This window comes from Monopterus albus, unplaced genomic scaffold (assembly GCF_001952655.1).
Source record: "Monopterus albus unplaced genomic scaffold, M_albus_1.0 scaffold46.1, whole genome shotgun sequence".
Taxonomy (NCBI): Eukaryota; Metazoa; Chordata; class Actinopteri; order Synbranchiformes; family Synbranchidae; genus Monopterus; species Monopterus albus.
In genome coordinates, this window is record NW_018127926.1 from 2,258,550 (window position 1) to 2,268,328 (window position 9,779).

Consider the following 9,779-nt stretch of genomic DNA (forward strand, 5'->3'; position numbering starts at 1 on the left):
TCTTTGAGAGCCAGAATTCTTGCTGTTTCTCAGGTGTTCAAATACATATGTTCAGCAGTGCAAGACAAATAAATTCTTTAAAAATCATACAATGTGATTTCCTGATTTTTTTTTTTTAATTCTGTCTCTGAGTGGGAATGTACCTACAATGTGAATGTCAGACCCCTCCATGATTTCTAAGTAAGAGAACTTGCAAAATGTGTGTTCAACTACTTCTGTTCCTCACTGGGTTTTCCAGCAAGCCGCTTTATGTCTCACAAGTGAAAATGTCTGTATAAAAAGCTAATACAACACAGCACAGCGGCGCTGCTCCCAACCTGGTGAATCATCTGACTCAACGAATGTCCTGTTTCCAACTCTTCAAAGTAGGTTATGGTTCTTCTCTTTGCTAATGGATAACCATTACACCAAACTGTGAGAAAATAAATTGGGAGAAAGTATTTGGGATTTGACACCACACATGGAAAAAATATTGGGGATAATGGTACGATATAGTTCTGTAGCATGCAGTTTCCTGTAATGTAAGCATGTCACAAGAGCTTGTCACCCAGTGAGGAAGCACACTCACTGCAAATGAGCAGAATGAGGGGTTTTTCGACAACACATCTTAGAATTAAGGCTGCATTCAAGTTAATTATATGCAAGTTTAATTTGCTCAAATTAGATTTTTTTTTTAAAGTGGCTGCCCCTATCACATGTAATCACATGCAAACACAAAATGCGGAATAATGTAGCAAGGAACAGAATGAGAAAACTAATTGGTTTAAATCTTTGTGGCCGTGCTAAGAAAAACAGTGGAGACTATCTGATGTTTCTTGAGGCAATAACATCCTTCCTTAGTATTCCAGAGTAGAAGTGGTGCCTAATGATAAAGTAAGGAAACTCCAGCCCAACAACCCAGTAAAGAGGCTACAGAGTTTCCTCTAACATTTTATCTAATGCAGCATTTGTGCATCAGCAATCACCATCATCTTGGATAAGTGAAGTTAAAGTCTCGGGGCATGAATGATAGAAGTGTTTAAGGTGACTGACATCATGAAGCAGTTTTTATACTAACTGGTATCCATTACGCTCCATTAAGCACTGGACCCTGTGATGAACCCAATGTATTTTTGTGCCCATTAGCAGTGCTGACTATGCAATACATCACTACATCATTTCTGCCCACAGCAAGCCTAGGTTTCAGTACAATTTTAGACTCGGGGTCCCCATCAGCTGGAATGATGTCACTCTTTGCTTGTGGGTGTCTTTAATTTCAGTGGGCACTGTAGAGCTTGGCTCAATTTCACACTGATGATGGCTAGATTTTTGCCTGGCTAAAATACATATATTTAAATGCTTACTCTGATTTCAGACCTCTGAGTTGCCACCCACATCTCAGATTTGTTCAAAAATTTATAGATAGGACTTTCTACTACCCCAAAAGCCCAGGACTGAATTAGCATTTTTGCACTTCTAGTTCCTTTGGTTACTTGGTTAGACGCCTAACATAAGGTCTGTGGTCAACACAAGGCCAATTTCATGTTTTGTTCTATGAAATAAAATATGCCAGTAAATAACCCCCTCATGACTTTTAATGCTTTTACACATCTTAAAAAGGTGGTTGCTAAATCAGACTACAGAGGCTGTCTGGGTTATTAAACATCATCACGATGAATACGGAGACTCAGCTACTCACTAGCCCACATTTACAGCCTATAAACCATAAGGGATTTTGTCACAGTTTAGAGCTTAAGTATCCCTTCAACAACTCTGACTGTATCAAAATCAGCTAATGAGGAAAGGTTTTATTTAACAGGGTTTTTAAGATTTTCATGACATGTATATGACATTGTCACAGAACCAAGATTTGTCAGGTGTTTCATTTACTGAATTAGTCATAAGTAGACTCCCCTCCACTTTATCAATGCAATGTTTCTTGTTTGGGTTTCTGGGAAATTTATAACTATAGATGTATAGAAAACTATAGAAAAGTATTTGAGCAACTGCTGATTATTATTTTTGATTATAATGATCTTCACCAAAGTCACAAATATCAACAGACACACTATTTCTACATTGATAAGACACAAACGGTCACAATCTGTCATGTAATCTTTCCACACAGAGCTTAATATCCAGTGACAGTAGTTTCAACATGAGTTTCAAAACACCAAGGTCACTAAACAACATGCTCAGTATTGGTGAGACATAACCAACAAACTAGTTTGGATAAGGTTACATTTAATACAAGTGATCATAGAAGGAACAACACACTACAGAGAGAATATAAAGGCCTGAAGGCACAATTAAAGAACAAAAACATTAGCCACCACCAAGGAAACTGGATTTGTCACCAAGTAGATAACAGAAAGTTTTGTACATTGAGCAACCTGTGTAGCAAAGTGCCTAATCCAAGACAAAGGCCAGCATAATGGCCCATTTATGAGCATGCGACGTGGGAGCACCAAGAGGGGTAAACTGTTTCAGTGGCTGGTTGTTGCAGGAGACAAACTCATAAGGCAAAACTGTTCTAATAATGGAGTGTGCAGAATGATGAAGCACATGGGCTTTATGATCATTTAGACATGCCGTCACACTAACTGTAAAGCGATGCACTGAGGAGTCTTTTGCTGTGCGTGTCAACATCCAGCTCCTTATGATGCACGAAATAAAGCCATTATTCTTAATCTATTACAGGTAAGAGAGTTCCCACAAGCACACCTCAATTGCCTCAAATTGTTATTGCTTCTGAGCCCCGGGGGCAAGTGTGATTATTAGGGGGTCGCTGGTTGAAAACCAAATTAAAAACAGGCTGCCTATGTTCTTACTACAAATTACAATAATTTCAGGCGTGTAAACCATCTTCCATGTATTTGGTAGGGCTTCTCCATTATGACAAAAAACACAGTCATGATTATTTTGGTGAATACTGAGATAATTATTCACCACAATTACTCACTCACTTTGGAAACGTGCCTTTACTGAAATTAAAATAAAATAAATTCTTTTCTTGAACTATACATATAATTCAACTGAAATACAATTAAGTATTTCATCTGCCTACCTGATTGACAGTTCAGAGGAAATTATCGCTCCACATTTTGCAAATAAAATGTTGCCACTTAGCGTTACCAATACTGCCGGTTGTAAGAGATGCACCAATTGCAATCTTCTTGGCCAATTCTGATTTTTTTATTAGAACTGTAACTGACAGCATGCACACACATTTTTGTAACTGTTTTATATTTAAAAAAAAACAAAATAAATTGTAACAAAAATAAAAGACTGAATTAAAGTTTGTCTCTTTTTTATACAAACCTTACAAACTAAAAATGAAGTGCAATATTTGTACTTATTAAACAGGTGCAACAGGTGATAGAAACAGTAAAATGTCTGTTACATCAGTCCTACTGAGAAAAGCGGACTACAGCACAACAAATATTTTATCTTAATTATCTTGCTTACATAGAATTGCTGGAAACCAAAACCATAATTGACAATTTGAGAACGGTTTTCCCAATAAATAGAAAATGTATGTCTGCTAATTGCATCATGTAAAACCCTTATGGCTCCTGTTGTTTTAAAATAGAGCTTAGAGAGTAACGCCATAGAAAGGTGAGATGTTTGTTTAGCTTCTGCCACTGATATCAAACTTCAAAAGAAAATGTGCAAAGAAATTCTGAGAACAAGTGGCGACATGACAAATTTCAGCATCCCCACACACTATTACACAACACTAAGGTATGAACACATAACTCTCGCAACACAGATGAGTTGCATCTTGTCATCTTTACATGGACATACACAATAATATTGCTAAACATCTTAAATAACAGCTACTGGCCTGCTGAGACATGAGGTCAAGAAGAAAAACATTTAGAGGAGCAGGATATGACAGCGAAACTGCAAAGATCACTGTTCGATATTCATTCTTCTCCAGTTACTGCTAAGGTAGAAAAAAGCTGGGGTCAAGACACAAAGGAGACTGAAGGGGGAGGCCATTTCCCTGCTTTTAAAGCTGATCAATAAAAAGCTCGTACAACAGTGGAAGGAGAACAGAGGAGGAGCCCAGATTAGTATCGCTTCAAGGCATGCAGAGCTTCTAAACTGTGCACTGGGAACTGCTAGATTGCAAACTGTGTTAAACAGAAGTGTTACACCTGTCTGTGTGCATGCCCAGGTCACATGTTGCCAGTCTCACATGGGACAGGTCTGTTAGTCACAGAGACCCAGACAGCAAGTCATAGCGGCAGACAGGAGTCACGTCTGTGACAGTAACAGTGAATCATAATGCAGATGGATGCACTTCCTGTGCCACTGAACCCAACGATAAGAGAGTCTGAAATGCTGATATGGCGATGTAAACACAGGCATGTCATCATTCACAGTGACTAGGGCTGTGACGATACCCATAGCTCAGGAGACGAGACAATACACCATATTGGGCTCACGAGAACGAGATGATATTTAACTAATCTTGTAATGAATGTCACTTCTGTTCTACCTTCTGCGTATGAACTATCATATGCAGTAAAAGACAACAATATGCAACCACTATAAAAGGTTCTGTCACGAACTCATCTGACTGGCTTCTCTCCTGTATGATTTCACACAAGTCTCTTCAGACCTTATAACTGAGCATGAACTATTCATGAGCTTCTAACTGAAGCTGTGTGTGACCTTCTATGCTATTTTCACCCACACCGCGCATCATCCAGCAAAGGTGCTGCTTGACCAATCACGTACAGGGGATGATCGGAGTATGTTAGCAGCATGGCTAACCAAAACACAACAGAAACTCCCAGGCTGGAAAAGTGAATGACGCCACTCACATTGACTTGTCACAACATACATGCCTACAACACTCCCCTTGCAACCCCTCACTCCTGACCAATGCAGCCCTGTGCATTAAAAACCGCGCATCATCCAGCAAAGGTGCTGCTTGACCAATCACGTACAGGGGATGATCGGAGTATGTTAGCAGCATGGCTAACCAAAACACAACAGAAACTCCCAGGCTGGAAAAGTGAATGACGCCACTCACATTGACTTGTCACAACATACATGCCTACAACACTCCCCTTGCAACCCCTCACTCCTGACCAATGCAGCCCTGTGCATTAAAACATAAGAAGGAATTTTTACTGGACTAATGTGAACGTATCACCACACTCCATCATACTGGCCTGACTGTTATATACTGATATAGCTATTGATGATATACAAATGGGTGTATTTCGGATGATTTGACAACTTTGATGAGCAGTCTGATACCACGGCTCCTGCTCTGGTCACTACGGCACAGAATCTGGTTGCAAAATCCGTCTCAAGAGCAAGATGGCCGCCCCTATACTGGTGATATTTTGGCTCTACTTTTGCATAGTGGCAGGAAGTGGTTACGTGGTATCTATTTTAATATCCAGTCTGTGGGCAAATCTACGGACAGAAAAGTTAGAGTAACGTTTGTAAACCTCATCGGTGAAATTTTGTGCGGGCCACATTGTCACAGACTTCCTAAAACGCAATGAGCGAGAAAAATCTTTTTATTTACACACACAACATATATTCACACTCAGTTTGTGAACATACACTGTCACCAATGGTCAGGTTCTCAGCGTCATTTGACCATTTGCCAACCGGTGGCAGTATTGAGCAAGCTGCTGCTTAGCGCACCAGAACGGGGAGAAGACAACGCATTTTTGAAAACACACTAGGAAAAGCCACATCAAGCTTAGAGCTGTTCTGTGTTGGAAGTGTTTTCAAGTACCGTGATCTACTTTTACAAGAGCAAAGACTTCAAAGGTGGTGACTAAGTGGCTGGTTTTGCACATGTGCATCCATTTTGTTCGCCTATCTCCGTTAAAGTGTAGTGCACAGCTGCCTCATACTGTTTATGGCAAACGCACCCAGGGCTGTCTCTCACACAGTGAGGTGACAGTTTCCGAGGAAGAAGAGAAGAGTAGGGAAAATGGTTGATGAAGGCCTAGTGATGAAAAAGAACAGCACTTCCGCTATTTGGAATTATTTTGGATTCAGGAGAGACACCATGTTACAAAAAAAGGTACTGTGTAAAACATGCTGAGCAGACCCTTTAGTTTGGAGGAAACTCCACCAGGTCATGTAAGTTAGCAGTGTGCTATATTAGCATTGAGTGTACCTGCTACTGCATAATGACACACAAACTGTGTAGCTAACACACAGTTCAATATTTGTTTATTTATGGCAAGTCGCATCGTCATCGCAACACTGAACAATGTAATCCCACACAGCAGACTTTCCTCACACTGTGCAGGCCTGGTGAAATTCTGAACTTTCAATATCCAAAGAAGAACACAAAAATGCATGCATGCTTGTTTGCTCAGTTTCACAAAAGCATTAATCTTCATTTAGGAGCTCTGAGGCAGCTGACCGAGCATGGCCAGATGAGATAAAGCTGTACGAAAGAAAGAGCAGAACGCCGTTACTGACTACAGATGTAAAAGCAACTTAAAAGTCGGGATGTATCACTGAACCACGTTCTCAACTGGGTCAAACTTTGACCAACTGACTGCATTTCTGTGTCAACATTTACATTCCACAGGGACAAAAAAAATGAACACGAATGGGGCTGCATTCCAGACTTCACCAATTATAAAAAGTGATGTGAATTGCTTAGGACACAACTGAGGATGAGCAGAAGGAACAATGTCCACTTAGACTATGAATTACAATCATTAAGTCGGATGTTACCTTCCATCTGTTAGAAGACACTACCTCGAAGGGCAGGGTGAAACCGGAATAGACAGACTGCACCAAAACCAAGCTAACTGCTACACTGGCTTATAGTTGTGGATGTGGTTTTAAGTGCATCTGAGCAATCTGACAATAGAAGTGTTCTCTCATCTTGTTGTGCGAGAGGTATAATAGTTTTATTATGTACCACAGTGGCAAGACGGTGTTTCTGTTGTGGCGTTTGCCAGACAATAACTCTTACATCACAGGTATATTTACAAGTGTATAAAAAAAAGAAAGAAAATTACATACAATTTCTTCTGCTACTTATATAGTTTATTTTACTTATAAATTCATTTTAAACTATGTACTGTGTAACGTTTGTTGACATGGTAATTTTTACAGATTACTGCATTAACCTAATTAACAGGCTCACAAGCTGAGTATGTGTTACTGTGACAGGATTTCATTCAGCTCAAGTGCCTTCTGTTCCTGCTGTAATCAAAGTTAGTCCACAGGAATATGTGTACAATAAATGCAAACCCTGGACCAACCCCTGTGCCCGAGCTGAGATACTGTATATTGTTGAAGAAAGGGCAGTGCAACAGACCTGAGATAAAGAACTAGTCACACAGGTTATCGGCCCTGCACCACCATACTCTGCTGCAGCTCATGGTCCAGGATAAAACATGCATCTGTCAAGCTTTCCAATGACAAAAGTCAGCCCTAGACACCAGTGAACCCTGCTAAAATGTGAAGGTTTGAAGGCAAAAAGAGAGCCCAGAGAAGCTCCAGCTAGGAGCCTTCAAAGCATGTAATTGCCAAATGTGCAGGCTGTGACAGGATGTGGAATTCATGGACATGAGTTTTCCCACAGAGCAGTTTTGTTGGCCGTGAAAACCTCTCTGCTCCCAGAGGGAGAAAAATAGTAGGTGAGGGGCAGGTTTAATGTGTGGCTGTGGAGTGCATGGCATGATACAAACTGAACATGCATTTGAAGCAGCAAGGTGACTGAGCTGCAGGAGCCCCCTGCCTAGAGAAGAATCCATCCTGTTTGTTCACCTACTGGGTTTTAATAGCACCAGTATTTTTGCAAGACAGTCTACTTAGTTTAGCCTAGCAAACTGCTGTAACCAAATGAGCCAAATAAGAGTGAGGAGTGTTTGAAACAGGTAGAAAAGCATGTTGTTGTCATCTGACCTGTTAAACTACACCAACTTGTAAAGTATTTCCTTAAAGGTAGCCACACTTGGGCAGGTAGGGCTGGGCTTTCACTACGACCATGCACACACCAATACTACCTGAAACACAAGCCATCTAGTTTTTCACTACAAAAGGTCACAGAAACCTGCCGCACAGTATCGTGTGTGACCCTGTAGTTCAAACGAGACCTACAGAGTCAGAAGCTCGAAGATATTCTGAGTGAGAAATACGATTTAGTAAATTAGAGACGCCTGTTGTAGTCAGTAAACCACAAGGCACAGTCCAAAAGGGTGCTTCAGGGTCAGTCAGCATTTAACAGCCGCCTTTGTGAAACTAGTGCCCGAAACACAATGAAGATGAAGAGATTTGAGCCGCTTTACCCACCTCATTGTTCGGCCAGAGTGAAAATCCGCTCCTCGTAGGCAAGTTTGGCTGACTTCAGAGCTGAAGCCCGGCTTTAAAAGTTAAGTTGGTGGGAAAAAAACGAGACAAATCGGCGAAAAAGGCGCATCTACACCCTAGAACGGGGTAGCCACCAGCGGGATAAAGGAGCACACCTCGACGATTTCCTGGTTTGGAGCGGTAGAGGAGGAGGAGGAGGAGGGGGAGCGGGTTGATACAGTAGTGCAGCGGGCTTGTCAACTCAAATCACTATCTCACATTGGTTTCTACGAGCGAAAGAGGTGAAGCCAAGGAGAAACGGCGCTACACTAAAACCAGAACTTCTCTCCTCACACTTTCAGTAGATTTACTGTTCTGTTTCTGGAAATTAAACCCGTACGCCTGCGCCAGACTTTCCTCCACTGCCTCGGTCGGTAGGTCTCTGTAAATTCATTGGAGTCTGGCCCAACCCGACAGCTTCAAAGTGGGCCACAATCCCAAGGGGCGTTAACGGGCGCCTCGTAAAAAATCAAATATGGGAGCGTTTTTTTCAATAATTCTAGGACAACAGTTCCTCCTCTGTCTAGTTTGTTCACCCTTAACTTAAACACGGTATACCAGAGTTTAATTTTATATGTTCACAGTGGCTTAGCTATACCTAAGAGAAACAAGCAGATTTTGGGGCAACTGTGCATAAATTTTATGTTACAAATAAAAACTTATTCATCATTATATGAAGCTGCTGTGTTTGGATATATAAATCCATTGCCCCATAATGAGTTGCTGGCACCCAAAAACATAACCTCAGGGCCTTTTTTTTAATCCACTGTTAGATAAATAATATGGGTCCCACGTGTACCTTCCCACCACAATTCATTTTCAGAGTAACTTGGTTCAAAGTTTAATTTGGTGGTGTATTACTTTTCCAATGGCGCTTGAAAGCAGCATCTCAGCCAAGCCACCTAGCCAAGCCCCGCATGTCGCCCTACTGGCCGGCCGGGAAAGTAGCCTATATACCAGCAATCGTGGCTTTTGTGGTTATTCTGTAAATAAACCTTGTGTAGCATTTAATCAGTATTGTTTCTGAAATAAAAAAACTGCTTTGTTTCAATACTTTGACAACAGAATCACAAGAAATAGCACTGAACTGTAGAAACCCTTTAAAGTAATATTTTCTAATTCTGCTAACAGTGAATGGAAAAAGAAATTTGATGCTTCACATGGCTCAGCTTTGAGATATTATACACACTAAAAGTACTTCTGTCCCCCATTAGTCTTCGTAATGGGGACAGAAGTGAGAGAGGATGAGAAAGGAATGCATTACATCTACACAGCATGTGTAAACATCCAGAAAGCCAATGTGCCTTTAGTCTCACTACACACAGCAGCAGTTAGACATACAACTGCTCTGAACAACTGTTGGTCTGGTATATTTTTTAGCCATGTGTCCCTTGTTAACTCTGCTGACTAAGACCACCAAGTAAACCGTAATTTCTTTTCTG

General features: G+C 40.9%; 1 protein-coding gene across 1 annotated transcript in view; it reads right to left on the minus strand.

Annotated features, from left to right (window-relative positions):
* Positions 1-8,790, minus strand: part of vaspb (vasodilator stimulated phosphoprotein b) — a 29,038-nt gene extending 20,248 nt beyond the window's left edge. Inside the window, exon 1 of the mRNA XM_020600290.1 lies at positions 8,281-8,790. Within this exon, the coding sequence (XP_020455946.1) occupies positions 8,281-8,285 (5 nt within the window). The 5' untranslated portion in view covers positions 8,286-8,790. The remainder of the gene's footprint in view (positions 1-8,280) is intronic.
* Positions 8,791-9,779: the final 989 nt, after the last annotated feature.